This window comes from Centroberyx affinis, unplaced genomic scaffold, assembly GCF_046629955.1.
Source record: "Centroberyx affinis isolate AG114_WGS23_722 - 3 ecotype Tasmania unplaced genomic scaffold, CSIRO-AGI_Caff_v1 ptg003809l_1, whole genome shotgun sequence".
Taxonomy (NCBI): Eukaryota; Metazoa; Chordata; class Actinopteri; order Beryciformes; family Berycidae; genus Centroberyx; species Centroberyx affinis.
The window spans coordinates 20,001-45,000 of NW_027281673.1; the positions used below are offsets into that span (position 1 = coordinate 20,001).

Genomic DNA, 25,000 nt, shown 5'->3' on the forward strand with positions numbered 1-25,000 from the left:
GGATAGGATCCAAAAGTTCCAAAATTCTACTACTCTGGCCTAAAAACACTGAAGCACATTAAGATTTACTATTAAAGATATGAGTCATCTTGAATTATCTTTAATAATTTCAGGTTGCAAGTTTGGTCCCAAATGTATATATGTACATTTTGGAATGAAACCCTTCATTTGTTGTGTTTTCTTGTTTTATGTGTTTTAACTGAGGGTTTTCACTGTAAACCAGAGGTGGGGGACTCGAGTCTGACTCGAGTCACATGACTTGACTCGAGTCAGACTCGAGTCACACATTTGAAGACTTGAGACTTGCTTGACTAACATTGATAAAAGACTTGACTTGACTTTGACTTGGTATTCATGACTTGAGACTTGACTTAGACTTGAGACAGATGACTCAAAAGGAATTTATTTACTTGTAGTTCATTTAGGAGGCTTGTTATTGATTGCCACAAAATGTCAAATATCAGTAAGATTTATAAGATGTAAGCAGGCTGCAACAGTTTCCGTTAATGTTGAAAATACAACTCAACTTTTCATGACCACTGTCTTTTAACTAATTTAAATGTGGAAACTGGGGTAGATCATCAGAATTTCATATGACTTGACTTGTGACTTGCTTGACCTGAGCAATGACTTGACTCGTCTTGCTTGACTTATAGCACAGTAACTTGGGACTTGCTTGGGACTTGAAAGTTAAGAGTTGAGACTTGCTTGTGACTTGCACATGTGTGACTTACTCCCACCTCTGCTGTAAACCCTGTGGACCAGATTGAATTGAATCGAAAAGACTATAAAAAGTGGAATTCCCCCCCCTCACCTCCTCGCTCTCTGTCTCCCTGCAGGCGGACGCTGACGACATCGACACCTGGATGCTGGACGTGTTGCGGATCGTCTCCAGCGCCGACGTCGGCCACGACGAGTTCTCCACTCAGGCTCTGGTGAAGAAACACAAAGACGTGGCCGAGGAGATCACCAGCTACCGGCCGGTCATCGACGCGCTGCACGAGCAGAGCCGCACCCTGCCGGCCGAGCGGGCCGCCTCCGAGGAGGTGCGCCCCAAACACTGAGACCGCAGCTTTTAGTTTGTTGTTTCTGTGGGAGAAAATGTTTCAGATAACGTCCTTAACAAGGCGTCCGGTGCTGCGGTGAATCCCTGTAGTAAAAATGAACAGGTTTTTCCATAAACTACAGCCATTTTGAGAAAAACGTCATCGTTCAATATTTATAAAATGTAGAGGATCTAGTTTGTAAAAGTGGTCTCATTTTGTCAAACAAGGACAAAAGTTAAAGTACCAACATTTGCTTAGTTTGATGTCAATCATTTTGTAAGAGCAGGTTTCACTTTTTTCAAATGGTGGATAACTCATTTTGTGACAAAATTCTTAAAGAGAGAAAACAATTTGATTTTATCCAATCTGAGCAAAATCCCAAGCAGTATTATCTCATGAAACTGAAAAAATAAATGATGTAGAAAAAGTTCTCCACATATACCACAGTTCATGTGGTAATCACAATGTTGAGCAAATATCACAGTATGATTTTTTGTTTTTTGGTGAAGATCCTGCAGCTCTGCTCTTCAGTTCTCCTTTAAAATGAAAAATGAAAATTTGTTGAGGTAAGCTGAGAGATCTGAGGCCAAAAATGTGTTGAAAAGCCGTCACAGGTACGGGCTGCAGGTCTAAACCTACTATTATGACTAGAATAAAAAAACTGGAATAAAGGCTTTTTATGTATATAAAAAGAGGACATTTTTAATTCCTATACTATGGGACCTTTAGCATTAGAAGCTAAGCCTCCCCTCCTCCCATCTGTTTTCCATACAGTAGATGAATGCTTCTCTAACGGTACAATAGATTTCTCCTCATGTTGGTGGCTGTTGGCCTCATGCTGAACACGCTGCAGGTCACAGTTCCCCTCCTCACAGTGTTTGGCCCCTGCAGGTCCAGGGCCGGCTGGCGGGCATCGAGGAGCGCTATAAGGAGGTGGCGGAGCTGACCCGGCTCAGGAAGCAGGCCCTGCAGGACGCGCTGGCGCTCTACAAGATGCTGAGCGAGGCCAACGCCTGCGAGCTCTGGATCGACGAGAAGGAGCAGTGGCTCAACAGCATGGAGATCCCAGAGAAGCTGGAGGACCTGGAGGTCATTCAGCACCGGTAGGCTGAGTGTGTGTGTGTGTGTGTGTGTGTGGGTGTGTGTGTGTGTGTATTATACTTTGATTATAGCCACCCTGTCTGAATAGGAAATTTGTCTATTTTTTTTTTTTCATTAAAAAATAGTAGTAGCAGTATTTTTTTTATTATTATTTCATTTTATTCACTTATATTGTATTATTATTGTTTTATTGTATTTTATCTTTTTGTGAAGCACTTTGTAACATTGTTAAGAAAAGTGCTATATAAATAAAAAATATTATCATTATTATTGTTATTGTTAATGGTAATAGTATTAGTTTTAGTATTATCAAGAAGAAGAACCAGCTCTTTGTAAACTTATACAAAGTTCTAAAAGTGTTTTAAGTTAAATTAAATTAAGTTATCATTACTTATCAAATTATTTTGTATGATACAAGAATCACATAAAACCAAACATCATACTTAAATATATTAAGACATACTTTAATATATTAAAATATATTAAAACTAGTAGAACCAGAAGGAACATATAAAATTATTCATGATTTAAATCCCTCCTCTCCCTAAAACACCTGAACTCTGAAGACAGCTGTTAGGAGATGGACTTTGCATTCCTGGCTCCATTTAGTAGTTTGTTGTATTTTTCTTCTTGGTGGGTAACACCCCCTTCTTTGGTGGTTGTCGAAAGGCATTCTGGGAAATGTAGTAAATCACTAACTGCAGTAGAAGCAGACGAGGCAGGTTGAGGGAAAATGGGTTCACCAAAAACAGTAAATGACACTTCATCACTAAATAACTGCTGGAGTGTGTTGAACATCACAAACTGATGGATCTAACAGAGGAAGAGCGTCTCTACTCGTCTCTACTCGTCTCTACTCGTCTCTACTCGTCTCTACTCGTCTCTACTCGTCTCTACTCTTCTTCTCTGTCGGTTTCTTCCTCCTCTGTCCTGTTTCCTCGTTGTTTTGTTGTAAACATTCATTCCAGTCTATGGGCAGGAGCCGAGTGTGGGAACCAGACGAGTTTAACTGTTGTTTCCTCCAGACTGCAGGTTCCACAGCGTTTAAAAGAGTGTGTGTGTGTGTGTGTGTGTGTGTGTGTGTGTGTGTTATTTTGGACTGTGGTTACACGGCTCGTTCACAACAGCCTCTGGTTCTGGTTTTCAGCCACTTGTCTCTCTCCACATTGTTTGCCCACAATGCATCACATGGATCCTTTCCCAGACGCTGGTTTACTGCTGTGTGTGTGTGTGTGTGTGTGTGTGTGTGTGTGTGTGAGTGTGTGTGTGTGTGTGTTGGCAGCATCTGTTACTAAATAGCAGCAGCAGAGCTCAGTGGAAAACAGTTTTTTCTGAATTCACGTTTACCTGAAAGGATTTTTTTTGCAATTTATTTTCCCCTCATAAATGTACCTGCTGTTTAGTTTATTGGGCAATTTTTAAAATACATTAAAATGTTACTTGTGTTTTAGCATTACCAAGAATAACACAAATAGTAAAGGACTTTTATTGCTGTTTCGGTCTTAAAAACAAAATGATAGATGACACTCATTACATTCTGATGTTTCCAAAAAAAACAAAAACAAAGTGTTTGTTTTTTACAATTCCTAATATTCTTGCTCTTTTGTAAACGGCTTGAACTTTATGAATTCTATCCTGATTTACTCTTCCTCTCTCCCCATCTTCACTTCCTCCTCTCCTTTCTTCCTCTCCTCCTTCTCCATCTCTTCCTCCCTCCTTCTCTCCTCTCCTCTCCTCCCTTCCTCTCCTCCCTTCCTCTCCTCTTCTCCTCTCCTCTCCTCCTCTCCTCTTCCTCCCTCTGTTCAGGTTTGAGAGTCTGGAGCCGGAGATGAACAGCCAGGCCTCCCGGGTTGCCGTGGTGAACCAGGTTGCTAGGCAACTGATCCACAGCGGACATCCCAGTGAGAAGGAGATCAAAGCCCAGCAGGACAAACTCAACACCAGGTAACTAAACTGGGATTAAATTGGTAGTTAAACTGGGATTAAACTGGCCCAACATACTGTAATAATACAGACACTCACTGTAGACTGAGGCTTCTTATGTTTCTTCTACCTTCTTGTATTTATTTCATCAAACCTCTGTTGTTGCCTCTGTAAACATAAAATTCATCACTTCTTGTGATTTTTCCCTCAGTGTTTAGAACAGAAAATGGAAAAGTTTTCATGAACTGGCTCTGAATTGAATCTAATACATGATATCAATCAGCGATAGAGAGTTGCAAAACAGACATTTATTTATATTTATATAAGTATCAAAATTATACTGTCACCGCTAACCAATTTAAAAGAGCAGTGAAGGGATGGCTGCTGAGCTGCTGACAGTCAATTATTACTTAATGTGTTTTTTGAATGTTAGTTATTTTATATAATGTATATGTTAATGTTTTATATGTCTTAAGTAATTCATGCATTGCCAAGACCTGCCTGTGTTGACCACTGCTTTTTACGAGGACCACAATGGAAATAAGTCTTCTAGACTTTATTGTGTGTTGAATTCCTCGACAATTTTATATGTGTATGGTTGTGGCCTAAGGGCCTTCAAACCTATGTGTACTTTAAAATCTGTCAAATAAAATCAATCAATCAATCAATCAATTACTTTATCAGAAGATGGTATCTCCATATTTGCTCAGGCAGCTTGTTCCAAAGTTGAACCCCCCTGATCAATAGGTTTGACAGTATTGATGTATTGATGATCAACTTGAGCCTCTCTGTCCAGATGGAGTCAGTTCCGGGACCTGGTGGACCAGAAGAAGGACTGCCTGAACTCGGCTCTGGGCGTCCAGAACTATCACCTGGAGTGTAACGAGACCAAGTCCTGGATCAAGGAGAAGACCAAGGTAAACTTTGTAACTGCGTGTTTAAAAAAAGTTTTACTTACCTACTTATCCGTACTACTACTGTTTCCATTCAATATAATTACAATGTACTGGATAATTAAACTCCCTCCTTCGACCCGTTCCCAGGTGATCGAGTCGACCCAGGAGCTGGGGAACGACCTGGCGGGGGTGATGGCTCTGCAGAGGAAGCTGACCGGGATGGAGCGGGACCTGGCCGCCATCGAGGACAAGCTGGGCGACCTGGGGAAAGAGGCGGAGCGCCTGGCGTCCGAACACCCGGAGCAGGCCGAGGGCATCAAGGGACGGCTGGCCGAGATCACCGGCGTCTGGGACGAGATGAAGGTGCGATGACATCACACTTTAACTTTACAGTTTAGTCGTGTAGCTGATCCGTCTATCCAGAGGGATTTATGACCGCAGCAGTAGAATAAACTTAAATTCCTACATCAGAAACTAATACTAAGGAGGTCAGAGGTCACAGGACAATATTCCCATGACCCAAAAGTGATGGTGTATTATCAGAAGTGCAACGACAAGACTGAAGGACTCCTCATCGGCTATCAGTCGACCGATCCCTGGTTAATTGAGACTTTTTCGATTTTAATGATGAATTCATATCGTCTGAGGAAAGTCAAAGACTGAAAATTAAAAAGACATTTCTGTATTCTCACTAGGGCCGGGCGATATGGTAGAAATCAATATCACGATAATCATAAGGATTTCGTTTTTGTTTTTTTATTGATATATATCACAGTATGGCTCACATCTGTAAAATCACATGTTAAATAATCATTCAATTAATGTTCATCCCATTGAACTGAATGGTAATGTTAGGTGTGATGTCAAGCAAAAATACAATTTTCACATAATATTTCTTAAAGCAAAATTTTGCGTCTCGATATCCCAAAATCACCACATCATCACCATATGGTTCCACTGAAAGACGATAAACGATAACATTGAATTATCGCCCGTTACTAATTCTCCAATGTGCTCATCTTTGAACGATGTTTACATGTTTCAGTTCAGTTTATTTCAGAAGGGGATTAATCAACAATAAATGTAAATACGCCATATTTGGTCCAATGAGTTTCACTTTAACGTTTATTGTCGAATTTACACCTTAACTTTACTGCTGTAACTCTCATTTCACCTCTGGGGAAAAGTGTCTACATCATATGTTCATACCCACAGAATTTTATTTCTCTCACTTAATTTTCCACTCTGAGACTACTGGATAAATTCTTTCTGTCTCCATCTCCCTCTCTGTCCTCTCATCTCGTCTTTCTCCTGTCTCTCTAAATACGAACCCGTCTGTCTTCTGTCTCCATCTTCCTCTCTCTCCTCTGTATCTTCTGTCTCTCTAAATACAAACCCGTCTGTCTTCTGTCTCCATCTTCCTCTCTCTCCTCTGTATCTTCTGTCTCTCTAAATACAAACCCGTCTGTCTTCTGTCTCCATCTTCCTCTCTCTCCTCTGTATCTTCTGTGTCTCTAAATACAAACCCGTCTGTCTTCTGTCTCCATCTTCCTCTCTCTCCTCTGTATCTTCTGTCTCTCTAAATACAAACCTGTCTGTCTTCTGTCTCCATCTTCTTCTCTCTCCTCTGTATCTTCTGTGTCTCTAAATACAAACCCGTCTGTCTTCTGTCTCCATCTTCCTCTCTCTCCTCTTCATCTTCTGTCTCTCTAAATACGAACCCGTCTGTCTTCTGTCTCCATCTTCCTCTCTCTCCTCTCTATCTCCTGTCTCTCTAAATACAAACCCGTCTGTCTTCTGTCTCCATCTTCCTCTCTCTCCTCTGTATCTTCTGTGTCTCTAAATACAAACCCGTCTGTCTTCTGTCTCCATCTTCCTCTCTCTCCTCTTCATCTTCTGTCTCTCTAAATACGAACCCATCTGTCTTCTGTCTCCATCTTCCTCTCTCTCCTCTTCATCTTCTGTCTCTCTAAATACAAACCCGTCTGTCTTCTGTCTCCATCTTCCTCTCTCTCCTCTGTATCTTCTGTCTCTCTAAATACGAACCCGTCTGTCTTCTGTCTCCATCTTCCTCTCTCTCCTCTGTATCTCCTGTCTCTCTAAATACGAACCCGTCTGTCTTCTGTCTCCATCTTCCTCTCTCTCCTCTGTATCTTCTGTGTCTCTAAATACAAACCCGTCTGTCTTCTGTCTCCATCTTCCTCTCTCTCCTCTGTATCTTCTGTGTCTCTAAATACAAACCCGTCTGTCTTCTGTCTCCATCTTCCTCTCTCTCCTCTTCATCTTCTGTCTCTCTAAATTCGAACCCGTCTGTCTTCTGTCTCCATCTTCCTCTCTCTCCTCTTCATCTTCTGTGTCTCTAAATACAAACCCGTCTGTCTTCTGTCTCCATCTTCCTCTCTCTCCTCTGTATCTTCTGTGTCTCTAAATACGAACCCGTCTGTCTTCTGTCTCCATCTTCCTCTCTCTCCTCTGTATCTTCTGTCTCTCTAAATACGAACCCATCTGTCTTCTGTCTCCATCTTCCTCTCTCTCCTCTCTATCTTCTGTCTCTCTAAATACGAACCGGTCTGTCTTCTATCTCCATCTTCTTCTCTCTCCTCTCTATCTTCTGTCTCTCTAAATACGAACCCCTCTGTCTTCTGTCTCCATATTCCTCTCTCTCCTCTCTTTCTCCTGTCTCTCTAAATGCGAACCCGTCTGTCTTCTGTCTCCAGGACACCATGAAGAACCGGGAGGAGTCTCTGGGCGAGGCCAGCAAGCTGCAGCAGTTCCTGCGGGAGCTGGACGACTTCCAGTCCTGGCTGTCCCGCACGCAGACGGCCATCGCCTCCGAGGACATGCCCAACACGCTGGCCGAGGCCGAGAAGCTGCTGGCCCAGCACGAGGGCATCAAGAACGAGATCCGCAACTACGAGGAGGACTACCAGAAGATGCGGGACATGGGGGAGATGGTGACCCAGGGCCAGACCGACGCCCAGTACATGTTCCTCAGGCAGAGGCTGCAGGCGCTCGACACCGGCTGGAACGAACTGCACAAGATGTGGGAGAACCGCCAGAACCTGCTGTCCCAGTCCCACGCTTACCAGCTGTTCCTGAGGGACACCAAGCAGGCTGAGGCCTTCCTCAACAACCAGGTAATAATAATAATAATAATAATAACTTTATTTATATAGCACCTCTCAAAACTACCGTTACAAAGTGCTTCACAAACAAAGACAAATAAAAGAAAGCAAGAATTAAATCACAATCAACAAAATAAAATAAAGTAACAAATAAAACAGTTAAAAATAAAGATGACATTGTGGATAAAAAGTAACGCATAAAAGAAACAGATAAAAGCAAGTACAGATAAAAACAAGTACAGATAAAACAATTAAGAGAAATTAAGAAAAGGCCATACGGTAAAAGTAAGTCTTGAGAGAGGATTTAAAAGAGGGCAGTGAATTTTCTAGCCTAAGTTCCTCAGGTAAACTATTCCAAAGGGTTGGAGCCCTAACAGCAAAAGCCCTGGTAAACTGAGAGAGAACTGCAACGTCCTACTCAGTAGAAGTGCTATTACTCTGCTGATATTTTACTGAAGTAGGAGTAAAAGTACTGGTGTAGAAATCTACTGAAGTAAAAGTAAAAAGTGTGTGATTTAAAATGTCCTCAGAGTGAAAGTTCCTGAGTTCCTCTTTAGAACAGAGAACGTTGTCAGCTGTGATCTTTTCCATGTGATTCTAACAGGAGAGAGGACAGAGTTCACACTAGTTTCTTTTCACTGGAAACATTAGAAACGACAAAATAAAGTGCAGAAACAAAGTAAAGTCAGATTCCTCTTCTCACTGTGAATGGATCCACAGTTTGTCAGTTTACCTTGATCCAGTTTCTGTTGCTGATGGAGAGACACACAATCTGTTCTGTGATGGATGGATTTAAAATGGACTGGAGGACAAAACTACAGGAGAGATGGACTTGAGTAAAAGTGAAGTTACTGACATTCAAAAAAAAAAAAGTATGCAAAAAACAGCTACTCAGGTACAGTAACATGAGTATATGTAATTAGTTACTTCCACTCTTGAGAACAGTCCGCTATCTACTCACTACCACTTTTAATATCTATATAATATCTATAATATCTACATACCAGCTGATTCTGAGGGACACCAGGCTGCGGCCTTCATCAATAACTAGGTAAACATTATAATAATAATAGACTTTATTTATATAGCACTTTTTAAAACAACTGTTAAAAAGTGCTTTCCAAAGCAATTAAGATAAATGAATACAATAGGAGGGTACATAACAGAATAGAAAACAAGAGTAGATTAAAAATGAAATCAGACATGAAGCAAAGGTAAAAAAAAAAAAAAAGAAAGAAGAATATAAGGAGGAAGACAGGATTACAAACTGAGATAAAGAAATCTGTGAAAACAAATTTCCTCTATAGAGGACAGTAAAGAATGAATTAAAAATGAAGCCAGACATGAGGATAAAGATTAAAATACAAATAAACAAATATGAGGCAACAGACAGGATTACAAACAGGGATAAAAAATAAAAAAAATGGGACATAAAAGAACATTATAAAAGAAAAGTGATTTAAAAGAAGCTTCTGATCTGGCAGCCTGAGTCCCTCTGGTCGGGCGTTATGATTATTATTATTATTATGACAGATATAACACATTATACAAGATTATCTCCATAACAGCTGTTCCCAAGGTGATTCCCTCATTAAGCAGCTAAATGTACAGATACAGAGGAACCTCCTGTTTTTCATTTGCACATTTTTCACTGCGACTTCGGACTGTTCTTTTCATGGAAGTTAGCGGTTTCTAGAAAGAGTCTGAGGCAAAAAAAAAAAAGACAAAAACAAAAATGACACCCGCTGTCCCCGGCAGGTACGAGACCCACATGTACATCAGCGGTGCGTGCCTTATAACAAGGGAGTGAATTAGTGTTCAAGTCAGCAAATCATGTGGCTGTTGTCATGTGACCCAACCACAAAGTGAAGCTTTTAGCTCGTTAGCATCCTGACGCTAACACACACAGACAGCTCTGTCACTGAGATCAATGGACAAATCTGTAATTGGGCATTAGTGCTGTCCAGTACAATGGAGATTAACACACATCGCTGTCTCACACAACCACACACACACACACACACACACACACACACACACAAACACTCACTCACGCACACACTTTCTCTTACAGTTCCTCTTGCTCGCACTTTATCTCATTTTCTCTCTCTCCCTTTCTTTCTGTCTTTCTCTCTCTTGTTTGGAGCAGAAGAGTTTCATTTCAACAACAATTGCACAAAAAGTGATGAAAATGATGGAAAAGAAAGACAAAGTACCTGAAAGAGTGTTTGCTGTGATGAGACTTGGCTTTTTCACAAATCAGTTTTTACTGTCTCAAGGCACAAAATGACCATAATATATCAGTGGGGTTGACAGAGTTATTGATCAATACCAATGACTCAATGATTACCTGACCAGCTGCTCAGATTTCCGACTTTTTAAAACTCACTTTCTGGCCCGTACTTTGTTTTGGAACAAAAACTCCCCACCTGCTTCAGTTTCAAGACACTCCTAAGAAAAGTCCAAGATTTCTTAATTCCCCTTTAAGTCGAATCAAGTGTGGGGAAATCAGCATATTTACCAGTTACACAATAATCACCATTATACAAAATTTATGCTCTTCTGCTTTTCACTCCTTCCTCGGTCCCTCCATCCATTAGGAATGCATCCTGTCCCGCCAGCTTTGAGAGCTGCAGAGGCGCCATCAAGTGGCAGAAAGCTGTCATTACAACCATTTCCATATTTAGATATTTCATTAAACAATTAACATTAAATTAAACAATCAGACAACAACAAAAGAAACAAATACTAATAATAGGTCAAATATTTCACAAAAATGCAATTTATAAAAAAGTTGTATGTATGTAAATGCATACATGCACACACACATTCACTACAACCATCTGAGAGTAACTTATCTTCTACTGTTCACTCCCTCCCTCCATCCACCAGGAATATGACAGATACCAAGAAACTTTAAAGGGGGTCAGACGATGCCATCAAGTGGCAGAAACTCTTAATTACAACCATTTTACAGTCGCGTCTCTTCTACTTTTCTATTCCTCCCTCCATCAGGAATACATGCAGGCCCACAGAGAGATGTCCCCCCGACGTTGAGAGGGGCAGAGGGCGCCATCAAGTGATCGAAGTTCCTCATTTAACCTTACAGTAGTCTCACAGTAACCCTTCTTCTTCTTCTACCTTTCTGTCCATCAGGAATACGTCCTGGCGCACACGGAGATGCCCACCACGCTGGAGGGGGCGGAGGCTGCCATCAAGAGGCAGGAGGACTTCATGACCACCTTGGACGCCAACGAGGAGAAGATCAGCGGCGTGGTCGACACCGGCCGCCGCCTGGTCGCCGACGGCAACATCAACGCCGAGCGCATCCAGGAGAAGGTGGACTCCATCGACCAGAGGTGAGGATACAGTTTCTTTTGGGGAATTAATTAAACGTGAGAATATTGTGTAGCTGCAGCGCTTGTGGTCTGCTTGGAGGTTGATCATTTTGAAAATGGTAAAAAATGAAATAGTTCAAGGGGCGAGGGCAGCCTTGAGGATGGAGAAGCAGGTTTGTGACTGGAAGATCTCCTTGGATGGTTAGGAAGTTAAAGTGAATCAGTAACACTCTCCCCTCCCTCATCAACAAATGTTGACTAGCCCTTGAGCAAGGCACTGAACCCCTATCTTCTCCAGAACAGCTGCTCAGTGGCCAACAGTAGAAGAAAGGAGTAGAAGGAACTGAATATGAATATGAAGGCTTAAAAAATAGCTTCTATCAGACCTTAAATCACCTTATATGGAAGTAAGAATGTGTCCTAAATTGACTTGGGTAAAATAAGATAAAGGTGAAAAAAATAATGTGACACTGACTTAAATATATTGATTATTGATCATTGTTCTGCAGACATAAGAAGAACCGTGCAGCAGCCAGCGACCTGCTGACGAAGCTGAAGGACAACAGAGACCTGCAGAAGTTCCTGCAGGACTGCCAGGAGGTGAAACATCACAGCTGCTGAATTCATACATTGGCCTGTCTCCAAGTTGACCACTGGTCCTGGCAACGAATCCAGTTGATTTCATAGATGCGTCTGCAAAATTATGCTAAATATCTTGAATAACTTAAATTGCTGCAGAGTCCTCGGTTCTACAGACCGCGGCCACACTGATCCGCTGTGTCTGTCCGTCATTTTCAATAAGAGCTGTCTGTTGTCCGGACAGCACTGATGATGCGTCCACCTTTCAGATTTCCATCCGTTTTCACAAACAGAAAGTTAAACCCAGTTGAAATTTTTCTGGATGGACAGATTCATCACCATCTGCTCAGCCAATTAGACACTTTTTTTTTTGGACCATCCAGTCCAAAAATAGCAGCGAACACAGAGACAACGGTACCACCAAAAGAAAGATAAAATGGAGAAAGCTGGGTAAAACATTGGGATGATTGTAGGCTTTCCAGTTTAGTTTCTTATTGAATTTATACATCTGCCTTGTCCACCATGTTGGCGTTCCAACACGGCCCAACGGACAGAAATCTGTCAATAATTCTGTCCATTTTCTGATGGATCAGTGTGGCCACCGCCTTAATTCGTTGAGACCAATCAGTGCTCTTGGGTCCTAAATGCTCACCTCGAAATGAAAGTATTTGTCTGTGAAATTCGTTGAAGTAATTTCTTGTTTGTGTGTGTGTAGCTGTCCCTGTGGATCAATGAGAAGATGCTGACAGCGCAGGACATGTCGTACGACGAGGCCAGGAACCTCCACAGCAAGTGGCTCAAACACCAGGCCTTCATGGCCGAACTGCAGTCCAACAAGGAGTGGCTGGACAAGATAGAGAAGGTATGGAGGGAGGAGAGGAAGGAAGGAGAGAGGGATGAAGGATGGAAGGATGGAAGGAGGGAGGGATGAAGGGAGAGAGGGAGTGACAAGATAGAAAGTGGGAAGACATGCTAATGAAAAGGAGGATGAGGCCTTTTGGGCTGAAGGGTAGTACAACAAGAAATGTCTGGATAAGATAGAGGGAGGGAGAGAGGGAAAGGAAGAGGAGGAGGAGGAGGGAATAAAGGAGGAAAGGAGTGATGGAGGGGGAGAAAGGGATAGAGGGAGGGATTGGGTTCTAAAAACGAGAGCAAAAGCCTTTCCAGGTGAACCGCAGGACAGCAAAGAAGAGAAGAAACGACTGAACAAGACAGAAGGGATGGAGAGAAAGGGAGGGAAAGAGGGATAAATTGGGGGAATAAGCGAGGGATACAATTGGAAGTGAGATGAGATGGTATTGATAGGTTATTGGATAGAGAGACCATCATTCCATAACTGAAAGGTCACAGGTTTGAACAGCCATGGGTGGCAGTCAAAATGTCCGTGAACAAGACACTGAAACTCTGGATAACAGTGTCATCTAAATGCTTAAAAATGTAAAAAAGGAGATCAAATAAGAAAACAAAAGGGAAGGAGAGCAGAAATGGGATCAGATAGGTGGACTAGAAAGAATAAAAGAGAGTTGTTGAAGAATGTAAATGGACTTTCTCCCTCTCCCTCCTCGGTCGTCCAGGACGGCACGGCGCTCATAGCGGAGAAACCGGAGACGGAGTCCATGGTGAAGGAGAAGCTGTCGTCTCTGAAGTCGATGTGGGAGGAGCTTGAGTCGACCACGCAGACCAAGGCCAAGTGTCTGTTTGACGCCAACAAGGCGGAGCTCTTCACGCAGAGCTGCGCCGACCTGGACAAGTGGCTGGGCGGCCTGGACGGACAGCTGCAGTCCGACGACTACGGCAAAGACCTCACCTCCGTCAACATCCTGCTCAAGAAACAGCAGGTGAGGATTGATTGGACGATCTGGCTGTCAGTCACATGTGTCGGCACTGTTGATAGGTTGCAGCAAAACTGATAATCCAAAGAGACGAGCAAACGAAAAGTAGATATTCTGTTCAGGAAACTACAGGTTAGTTTGGATCCCTCTGACACATTCGGTGAGGATTGGCCGATTGATTGGTTAAAGCAATATGTCAACTGATCACTGATTGACAGTATTCCTCCTTATCATTGTAGCATAGTAGTTGAACTTCTGCAGGTCTAGGTTTGTCCACCTCAGCTAGTTTTGGGTCCATCCTCAGGCGGTCTGCAAACAGTTTCTTTGGGTTTTGCTCAGTCTTTTGCTTCAAGTTTCATTGTTACCTCCGCCAAGGAGGTTATGTTTTCAGTGCCGTTTGTTTGTTTGTCTGTTTGTTTGTCTGTTAGCAGGATTACGGAAAAACTACTGGCCCGATTTTCATGAAACTTTGTGGAATGGTCTAGCATGGGCCAAGGAAGAACCCATTAAATTTTGGAGTGGATCCAGATCCGACTCACGAACAAGCAGAACGAACCTTGGCGGAGGTCTGCGCTCTCCAAGTGCCCTTCTAGTTTGAATCAAGATTATACCCAACCGTCATTTGGAGGTCCAGTTGTAATCTACAAATCCTGTTTGGCTGATGAAACGGTCAAAGTGGTGGTGCATCTTGGGATGTACCGGCCGCTGTTGCTGTTGGACCATAAAGTAGCGTACTGGAAGCGTACTGTAGCGTTCTAGTGAACTCGGCCAAGGAGCTTATATTTCCGTCAATGTTAGTTTGTTCTGTCTGTCTGTCAGCAGGATATGTCAAAAACGTATAAATGGATTTCAATGAAATTTGGTAGACAGCTCGGCCTTGGGCCAACGAACAACTGATTAGATTTTGGTGGTCATCCGGATCTGGGATGTCCGCCATTAGGTGATTATCCTTTTTTTAGCCACAACTGTGAGAGAACTAACTGAGATAAAGACTTGATTCCAAACCCTGAGGGTGTGTTTGAAGGTCAGGAAATCAGTTTAACTTAAATTTCCGTGACAGGAATGATGTGTTTGGGTGTAACAGCAAGTTGGAGAGTTGTTCGGCGTTGGCGGGGTTTTGTGTTTGTGCCTTCTGGTTATACTGTAGATGTACAGCAGGTCATCCACAGGCAGAGGGCTTGGACAACTGTACATGCTGCAGAAGTAGTTTCCTCGTCTTATGCTCAGCCTCATTCTGAGTTTTGCTGCTGTCAGTGTCTGACAAAGCTGTTGATGCATGCTCGGTTCTCTTCGATTGTTTATGCCTTCCTGTGACAGTGTTACTGACCGGTCCGCTCTGCTCTGCTGCCTGCTGTCTCCATATTAGTCTTCACTGTCTCTGTTTCGTTCAGTCACAGCTGGAACTTCCCGTTAACACTGAGATGTTTCAATTTGACGGCAGTTTCCCTTCCCCAACCTTCGGGGCGGGACTCATACTGATCCTGAAAGGGAAATTTGAGGGTTTGTAAATGTATTCTAACCACTAAATACCAGTGGTGGAAAGTAACTAAGTACATTTACTCAAGTACTGTACTTAAGTACAATTTTGGGGTACTTGTACTTCTGCTACTTTATACTTCTACTCCACTACAGGCAAATATTGTACTTTTTATTCCACTACATGTATTTGATAACTTAAGTTACTAGTTACTTTGCATATTCAGATTAATAATACAGAGTATAATCAACAAATAAATTATGATGTATTATTATAGATTAAAATAAAACTGTATTGATCCCCAGGGGGAAATTTACAAACTACCCAGCAGTAAATAAAGTCATTAAAATCAGCTTCACCTTTACCAGCTGCAACATTAAAGTGATGTACACATTAATGCATCAATAATTATAATCCAATAATATAATAGACATTAGTCTGAAATGGGCCATTCTGCATAATGAGTACTTTTACTTTTGGTACTTTAAGTATATTTTGATGCTAATACTTTTGTACTTTTACTTAAGTAAAAATTTGAATGCAGGACTTTTACTTGTAACAGAGTATTTCTACACTGTGGTATTGTTACTTTTACTTCAGTACAAGATCTGAGTACTTCTTCCACCGCTGCTAAATACCTGGCATGGTGAGAATTGAAGGGTTCTGGTGATTTTGTGGTGGCTCTCCTGATGTTAGGTGACTTTTCTGAATTATTTAGTTCTAATGATCCCCAAACCGGCCAGGAATTATTTGCTGCTAACATTTTTTATAACCTATTTTGATCAAGCAGAAGTTGACTTTTCAGCTCCACCCTGCTTTATAGCTTCCACATATTCACACAGGGAGATGACCACTAAAACCAATATTTTTACCCACTGAGCAGTTGCACAGGAGCAGTTACGGTTAAGTGCCTTGCTCAAAGGCACCTCCATCCAGTCCAGTTTAAGATGTAAAGTACAATACTTAAGTCAAAACATACTGAAGTAAAAGTACTGACTTGAAAAAATGCTAAAAAGTACACAAAAAGCTACTCAATCTTTGTACCGAGTTTACATGCATTGTACATGCATTGTTGCTTCCAACCCTGCAATAAAGTTTTCTAAATGTGAACACCTGAAATAAAAGCAAACGTCTCACTTACAGTAAGATGTAAGCTATTGACGTTAACAGCGATTAGATTCATATTGACTCATTATTGATCATACATCAGCTGAAACTTATTCCACTGTTGATTTCATCGTTAGTCACTCTGGATAAGAAAGTCAGCTATTAGAATGTAAAACTGTAAAATGAGTGTCAGAGTTCAGGTTGTCTCTCGTGATTGATTTTTTGCTTTTACAGCTGAAATAATTGATCACTGGTGTTAATTTATTGATGAGTGGGTTGATTATTGATAGTGGTAAAGCAAGGCTGCTTTTATATATGGTTAATTCATTAAATCTTTATACATTTACTTAAATCAGTCGTTTATTTATTTATTTATTTATTCATTGATTCATTTGTACATTACACAATTGATTAATTAATTGATTTATACATTCATTCACCCAATCATCCTGTCATTTATTCATTCAGCCATTCACACATGCATTCATTCATTCATTTTTACAATAATCCAAGCCTGTATAGTCCAAGTGAGTAGTCTAACCACCATTACATAATCCTTATCCTGGTGTGTGTATGGGTGTGCACAAACACACACACACACACACACACACACACTTCAGTACACACACACAAACACATATCTAGAAAGTTGCAGTAGTACACACTCTCACACACTCACAGCAGTTATGTAATCTCTCATTTGATGTGTTATGAGCCGGCACTGTGTGTGTGTGTGTGTGTGCGTGTGTGTGTGCGTGTGTGTGGGTGTGTGTGTGTGTGGGTGTGTGTGCGTGTGTGTGTGTCTTCCCACCAGTAGCAGAGAGAGGGAAAGCGTGAAACAAGCTTGAAGCTTGATATTGGTATTTAGGAGATGCCAGCAGCCTGTTAGACGTACAATCATTTTACTGCCTGTTATCATCGATCTTATTCCCATTATAGCTGCAGTGTAATTGTGTGTGAGAGAGAGAGAGAGAGAGAGAGAGAGAGAGAGAGAGAGAGCGAACGAGGGAGTGTGTTAGAAAGAGCGAGATCATTACCACGGTGTTTGATCTGTTAAAGAGAGAGCGGAGAGCAGAGGAGAGGAGAGACAGACAGGGAGACGAGCAGAGCGCAGAGCGAGCGTCTGGCCTCGCTTTATCAGACTGGAGGCTACAGAGCAGAACATGCTGTAGATCTCTCTCTCTCTCTCTCTCTCTCTCTCTCTCTCTCTCTCTCTCTCTCTCTCTCTCTCTCTCTCTCTCTCTCCCCTTATCTTCCTCTCCTCTCATCCGGGTCGGTCGGTGCGCCACGACTTCTTCTCAGGTCTGATTTCAATCCAGACTTTTCGTTTTCGTTTCCTTTTTTTAAATTTTTTTTTTTTATCTAATGCTGTGGATCAGAGGCTCGGTTCAGACAGCAGACAGTCGACTGACTGCTGCAGATAATCGTATCAGTTTGATTTATTTTTCTTTTTTCAGATGATTTTATGAGTCAGGGTCATCATCATCATCAGGGTTTTTTAGATGAGCCTGTTTTCAGAGAGATTTAGAGATTTGAAACGGGCCGATGAGAAGAGAAGAAGAGGCCTCTAAATCCTTCATCCGGTCTTTTTTACTCCTGTTGGTTGATAGTGGGGGTTGAACCTGACACTCCTGTTACAGAGTGTAATTTTAAGTATTTATTTATTTATTTTATGTAACTAAATGTATAGTTTTTATTTAATTTTATTTTTAATTTATTTTACTTAATTTTATTTAAATGTAATTGTTTTATTTTATTTAAATGTATAAAAATGTATTCATTTTAACTAATGTGTTATATTTTAATTTATACATTTATTTTTATTTATTAATTTGTATGTATAGTTGTTTATAGCCACTTATTTCTTCTGAATATTGTTCCATTTTATATATATATATGTTGTTATTCCTTGTTTCTCTGCCTTTTTTTTTAACAGTTTGTAAACTCTTCTTCTTCTTCTTCTTCTTCCTTGTAGTAGAAGTAGTAGTACTAGTAGTAGTGGTAGTAGTAATACTTTTACTATTACCACTACTGTTACATCAGTTCAGTCTCTCTAACTGCTGCCTGTGCTCCTCCTCCTCCTCCTCCTCAGATGCTGGAGAGCCAGGTGGAGGTGCGTCAGAAGGAGGTGGAGGAGCTGCAGACCCAGGCCCAGGCGCTCAGCCAGGAGGGGAAGGGCTCCGAGGAGGTGGACGGCCAGAGGACTGGCGTGGAGAAGAAGTTCCAGTCCCTCCAGGCACCACTGAAGAAGAGACGCGACAACCTCATGGCCTCCCGCGAGATCCACCAGTTCAACAGAGACGTGGAGGACGAGATCGTAAGTAACGTGAAATCAATACTATACCGGGTTTTAGTATCCATATCAGCTTTAGCCATCAAATCTTATTTAAAAGTATCAAAAACCTTCAAAATGTTGGAATTAAAATCAGACGCTTAGACTCTTAAATTCTTATTGAGGGGGAAAATAAAAAAAAAAATCCCTTTTAATCTTTAGTTATTTTTTTTATTTCTTTACCTCATACTTCTTCTTTCTCACCTGATCATTCTCGGGTCACAAGAATATTGTCAGAGCGCTGACCTCTGACCTTTGACCCCATTCCTGTTGGTTGCTTGTAGTGTTGGTGATCTAGGAACTGAAGCTGATTCTGCTGTTGACCTCACTGTAAGCCTCTCTGCATGAGAGTCACAGCTAAATGACATGAAGTGAAATCATTTAACAAAGAACATAGTATCAGTAGTAGTAGCAGTATTAGTACTAGCAGTAATAGTAGCAGTAATATTAGCAGTAGTTGTAATAGTAGTAGCAGTAATAGTACTAGTTGTAGTAGCTGTAGAAGTAGTAGAAGTAATAGTACTACTAGAAGTAGTAGTAGTAGTAGCAATAATAGTACTAGTTGTAGTAGGTAGGTAGGTAGGTACTTTATTAATCCCCGGGGGGAAATTTCTTTGTTACAGCAGCAATAGCAATACACAGAATAGAATCACATAACAAAATAAAAAAATAGAATTAAAATATGCATATATATACTGTATATATACACAATATACACATGTGGAAATATACAAATGTTAAAAAAAAGAAGAAAGCACTACCAGCTAGAGTACCAAAAGACATATAATAAAGCACAAACAAACAACAAAGGTACGGGAGCTGCTGCAACAAGCTGCCGCTCTCACAGTGCCATCTTCATAGTAGTAGTAACAGTAGTAGTAGAGGCAGTAATACTACTAGCAGTAGCAGTAGTAGTAGTAGAAGAAGTAGTAGTAGTACTAGTACAATTCCTTTCTCACTGAAACTGAAAGTGACTCAGGAGCAGATCCATCACAACAGTAAACATCATCAGTGGTTAAAGTGCTGGAAAACACACTGAGAAAAATGGGTCACAGTAATAATTTCAAAGCCTCACTGCACTGGAACAAATAATGACAGATTAATATGTGTGTGTGTGTGTGTGTGTGTGTGTCTGTGTGTGTGTTTGTGTGTGTGTGTGTGTGTGTTCTCCAGCTGTGGGTTGAGGAGAGGATGCCTCTGGCCACGTCCACCGACCACGGACACAACCTGCAGACCGTCCAGCTGCTCATCAAGAAGAACCAGGTACAGCCACACACACACACACACACACACACACACACACACACGCACGCACGCCCCTGTGTCTGGTTAAATGAAGATAAAGGACACCCTGGAGCCCTTATACACAAATTATACACTGACTGTACAAGTCATTTGCTACACAAGTTATTACACAATCCACATCTCAGTAGTCTCAGCCTCCTTCTTTAGGCTTCTCCTCCTCCTCCTCCTTCATCTCCATCTCTCTATCATCATACTCCACCTGTTTGGTGGTATAAATGTCTTTATCTCCTGACTCTTAACTGTGGCTGCACAATTAACCAAAAAACTGTATATTGAAGTTGAACAATACTGACCACATACTGCATATTCAAAATCGCAAGAGGCTGTAATCTTTCCTCAGATGGAAATGTCAGAAAGCTAAACCAGGTCTGTCTTCTTCTGACCTGCAAATCAAGTTCAATTCAACAGAAAGTCTTTAGTTTTATTCAAACTTACTAAATCCAAGGCATTCATGTCTTTCTCTTCACCCAGCAGGTTTTGTCCTGAAAAACAAATGACCTAGAAAACAGTTTAAATGCTCATGTTGTTAACACACTACTAAGCAATGAAGCTGCAACAGGATTTCTTGTAGTGATTGGACGATTTATCGCAATTCAATAAATCTCAGTACAAAACATGTCAGTCCGTATGTTGTGTCAGGAACATGAATGGTGATATCAGCTCCATGTTATTCTGCTGCTAATGAGACTCTTGACCATCACAGTTTCACAAGCTCTCCATCCAAATTATATTATCGTCACTTTGTAATGACATTTTTTAATTGTTGTTTACATTCTAGCAGCCAATGGCATCGCTGGAAAGATTTGAGTCTCAGAAAGAAACAGAATTCTGCCCAGTCAGACTTTGTTGTCACTGAACTTTTATTGATCACATCATATCCTGGTTGGATTGAATCCTGAATCCCATATCACATATTGAATCGTATCGTGAGATAAGCAGATCGCCCCATCACTAACTTCTTGGATTTTTGTTTTGGTCAAAATCACGCAGTCCTTCCCTTCACCCTGTCTGTGACCTTTGACCCCTCCAGACCCTACAGAAGGAGATCCAGGGCCACCAGCCTCGCTACGACGACATCTTCGAGCGCAGCCAGCAGGTCCTGAGGGACGACAGCCCGACGGGCGAGCCGATTCGCCAGCGGCTCACCGAGCTGCAGTCGCTATGGGAACAGATCAGGAAGGAGACGGAGAAGCGGCACGCCCGCCTCAGCGAGGCCCACGAGGCGCAGCAGTACTACTTCGACGCCGCCGAGGCCGAGGCCTGGATGAGCGAACAGGAGCTCTACATGATGTCAGAGGAGAAGGCCAAGGTACGGGAGAGGTCAGGGGTCAGGGGTCAGGTCAGGGGTCAGGGTGGGGGCGTGTCTCTGAAGCCAAGTCTGCACAGACAGGGGGAATGTTGCAGCAGGGAACAGACCCAACACACACTAATGCTTTTACTACATGGAATTCATCCCTTTTTTGGGGTGTTAAATTTTCTGTTTGGACATTTTACAATGTCCAAATAAAATTTAGCCACATCTTGGCCATGCAAGCAGGAGAAAATATAAACAAACCTTAAGCATGAAGCAGACTTCATGAACAATCATACCATGTGGGTCATTTTAGATTTTTAGCAAAAAGGTAAAAAGGTGGCAAACAACGAACGGCTCCCAAATCTGCCAAAACACTGAGCAAAATAATGGAAGAGAAACCAGTCATCACTTTATTCAAGCTCAACATCGCAGTGCATCGCTGCCTGAGGAAGAGTCCTGACCCGACACACGATGCCAAGTGTGCATAAGTCAATGAGAAATGTTCCACAGCTTTCTAACAAAGTGTTTTGTAACTTTCTGCAGTACAAGTGCTTTCCCTCCTCCCATTGTTTTTCTCAGAAACTTTTCAAACAACATTAGTGTAGTGAAGTGAGACTGGAGTTAAAGTTGGACCTGATGTCGACTTCAGCTCTCTAACGCAGACTCTTGGTTTTGTGAACAGAACATGTGGAAGTAGCCTTCTTCATGCACTATTGACCGTATTCACATGGCGGCCATTTTGAACACTCGGGGTGGGAGGACTTCAGATAGACTGAACAGTTATCAAATTAACAGCAATCTCAGGAAAAACAACCACAACATCTGCTTAAACTTAACAGGGAAGTAGCTAGGTAGCTTACTGGTCAGTTAGCTGCTAGCTAGCTACCTAGGCTAGACTCTAGTAGCTTGTGATAATGAGCCAAATGTATTAAAATGTGAAACTATCCCTCCAGATTGTTGAGATCCATTTGTGTCTAATATGTTTTTCAGTGGGGAATCTGTGAAATGGTTTGTATGTGGTGCATCTTGGCACACAGCTTCAGAGTGTTCAAAATGGCCGCCTTGTGAATAAGGTCTACCGTATTTCCTCTAATATTGGCCCGGGCCTTTATTTCCCTCAGCTGCAGAGGGCACCAGGCCTTTATTGGAAGCAGGCTTATATTAGAGACAGGCCTTTATTTCTAATTCCCTCTGTTTGATAAGTATATTTGCTCATATTTTAGTACGAAGCCTCCTTGTTTTCTGATCTGCTTCTGTTGGGGTTTGTTAGGTAGCCGTTTTTTTGTTTTTTGTTTTTGTTGTGCATTACCGATAATTACGGTAATCGACGACGGCACGCTCCAGAGACTCCCGCTGGCCGAGCCGTCTCGTGGCATACTGCCATCTTGTGGCACTTGTACGTTACTACAAACTACAGTTACATTATATAACAGGCACCAGGAGTTTACCGGTATCCACCGTTGTTTTTTCCTTTGTTTTTTTCCCCGGCCTGTATTTGGGGCCGGCCTTTATTTGTTCGTGTCGACCACGGCCCCGGACATTATCGGAGACCCGGCTTTTAACTGACTACTGGCCACTATTAGAGGAAATACGGTATATAGGTTTTTGTTTCTGATTAGAGAGGTTAAAGTTATAAAGGTTACTGAGTCACAAAAACCCCCCTCAGAGTATTAATTGGCATGCATGTGTGTGTGCATGTGTGTGTTGGTTACCGTTTGTGCCCTCGAGGTCAATTACTTCCTGTTTCTCTTCAGCTTCAGAGTTTTACTTCACCTTTGAGTTCCTCTGCAGGTTTTCTGTGTATCTGTAGTTAGACTGTGTTGGTGTCAGACTGTCTGCTGTGTGTCTGCTGTTGCCTCACTCTGGTTAGTACACATTAAATATTACTTTGTCTGCAGAGACGCTCATTCAAATAGGAGCAGTTACTTCAACTTTACCTGAGTCTGAAGTTGATCTGACATTGATTTTGGTAGTAGGTAGATTTTGGTATATAGTGTTTATCTCTGATTGTGTTGTTAAAGGTCAGACTTTTTGGAAACCTGACATTGGATACTCAATAGAGAGCTTAATCCTCTCCCTCCCACCATTTCCCAGATTAATTACTAATCAGTTAATCTGGTTTAATTAGACTGTACTCTGTATCTGACTCTGCTTAACAGTTAAAGTTAAATCCACTGTGGCAGTGAACTGAATACAGTGTTACTTTTTACTTTTTACCTGGTTTACCTGTCAGATTTCCATTTGTTTTGATGGACAGAAAGTTCAATCCAGTCACTATCCGTTCAGACAATCAGAGGCGTTCCTACGTTTGTTGTGGGAGAAATGACAAAAAGAAACCGAGAGGGAGAAACCGACAGGGAGAAACCGACAGGGAGAAACCGAGAGGGAGAAACCGACAGGGAGAAACCGACATGGAGAAACCGAAGGACGGCGGTCCGACTGAAACAAAAGATCAGACAGAGGAAGCCTGGTGGAGCGTTGGGATGACTGGAGGTTTTCCAGCTCAGCTTCTGATTGAATTTATCCTGTAGAGTCTGTTTCTCTGTTGTGAGCAAAGCTTCCTGTTCTTCTGCCTCGCCGCCATGTTGACGCTCACAACAAACCAACACACACACACACACACACACACACACACACACACACACACACACACAGAGTCAGAGTCAGCAGTAACTCTGTCTGTTTCGGGGTTTTGAGGGTGAAACTTCTCTGAAAGTTTTCAGAAACCTTTCTTGAAACTACACTGGACACAGTTTATTTAGAGAGCTGAACTTTCTGTCATTATGTCAGATCTCCATTTCTCTCTCTCTCTCTCTCTCTGTATGTGTGTGTCTCTCTCTCTCTGTGTTTCTCTCTGTCTCTCTCTCTCTCTGCGTCTCTCTCTGTTTCTCTCTCTCTCTGTGTCTCTCTCTCTGTTTCTCTGTCTCTCTCTCTCTCTGTGTCTTTCTCTGTGTCTCTCTCTCTATCTATGTCTCTCTCTCTCTCTCTCTCTCTCTGTGTCTCTCTTTCTCTGTCTCTCTCTCTCTCTTTCTCTGTCTCTCTCTCTCTCTGCGTCTCTCTGTTTCTCTCTCTCTCTGTGTCTCTCTCTCTCTGTTTCTCTGTCTCTCTCTCTCTGTGTGTCTTTCTCTGTGTCTCTCTCTCTATCTATGTGTCTCTCTCTCTCTCTGTGTCTCTCTTTCTCTGTCTCTCTCTCTCTCTCTCTCTCTTTCTCTGTGTCTCTCTCTCTGCATCTCTCTCTGTTTCTCTCTCTCTCTGTCTCTCTCTCTCTCTCTCTCTTTCTCTCTGTCTCGCTCTCTCCCTTTATCCCGCCTGGATGTCTCTCTCTCTCATTCAATTTCCTACTTTTCTCTTTTTCTATCACTCACTCTGTCGGCTTCCATCTTTGTCTCATCTTTCTATCTCCCTCTCTTATCCAGTTTTCTCTTTTTTTCTCTCCCTCCATTTGTCTCTCTCCCCTTCATTTCTCTCTCTTTTTCTCTTCCCTTTTCCCTGTCTGTCTTTCTCCTTTTCTCTCTCTCTCTCTCTCTTATATATTGTTTCCTACTTTCTCTCTCCCTTCATTTTTCTCCCAGCGTGTATCTCTCTTTCTTTCTCTCTCAATTTCAATTTCAATTTGCTTTATTGACATGTAAATATGTTTGTGTT

General features: G+C 41.9%; 1 protein-coding gene across 1 annotated transcript in view; it reads left to right on the top strand.

The window, feature by feature from the left end:
• LOC139662488 (spectrin beta chain, non-erythrocytic 1-like) overlaps positions 1 to 25,000 on the top strand; it is a gene marked incomplete at its 3' end in the record, with an annotated part of 49,095 nt that overhangs the window by 16,054 nt on the left and 8,041 nt on the right. The window contains exons 15-27 of the mRNA XM_071541179.1: positions 840 to 1,046; positions 1,938 to 2,149; positions 3,954 to 4,091; positions 4,867 to 4,987; positions 5,114 to 5,329; positions 7,684 to 8,103; positions 11,248 to 11,450; positions 11,939 to 12,029; positions 12,724 to 12,870; positions 13,583 to 13,846; positions 18,517 to 18,741; positions 19,930 to 20,019; positions 21,092 to 21,370. Of these exons, the coding sequence (XP_071397280.1) occupies positions 840 to 1,046; positions 1,938 to 2,149; positions 3,954 to 4,091; positions 4,867 to 4,987; positions 5,114 to 5,329; positions 7,684 to 8,103; positions 11,248 to 11,450; positions 11,939 to 12,029; positions 12,724 to 12,870; positions 13,583 to 13,846; positions 18,517 to 18,741; positions 19,930 to 20,019; positions 21,092 to 21,370 (2,613 nt within the window). The remainder of the gene's footprint in view (positions 1 to 839; positions 1,047 to 1,937; positions 2,150 to 3,953; positions 4,092 to 4,866; positions 4,988 to 5,113; positions 5,330 to 7,683; positions 8,104 to 11,247; positions 11,451 to 11,938; positions 12,030 to 12,723; positions 12,871 to 13,582; positions 13,847 to 18,516; positions 18,742 to 19,929; positions 20,020 to 21,091; positions 21,371 to 25,000) is intronic.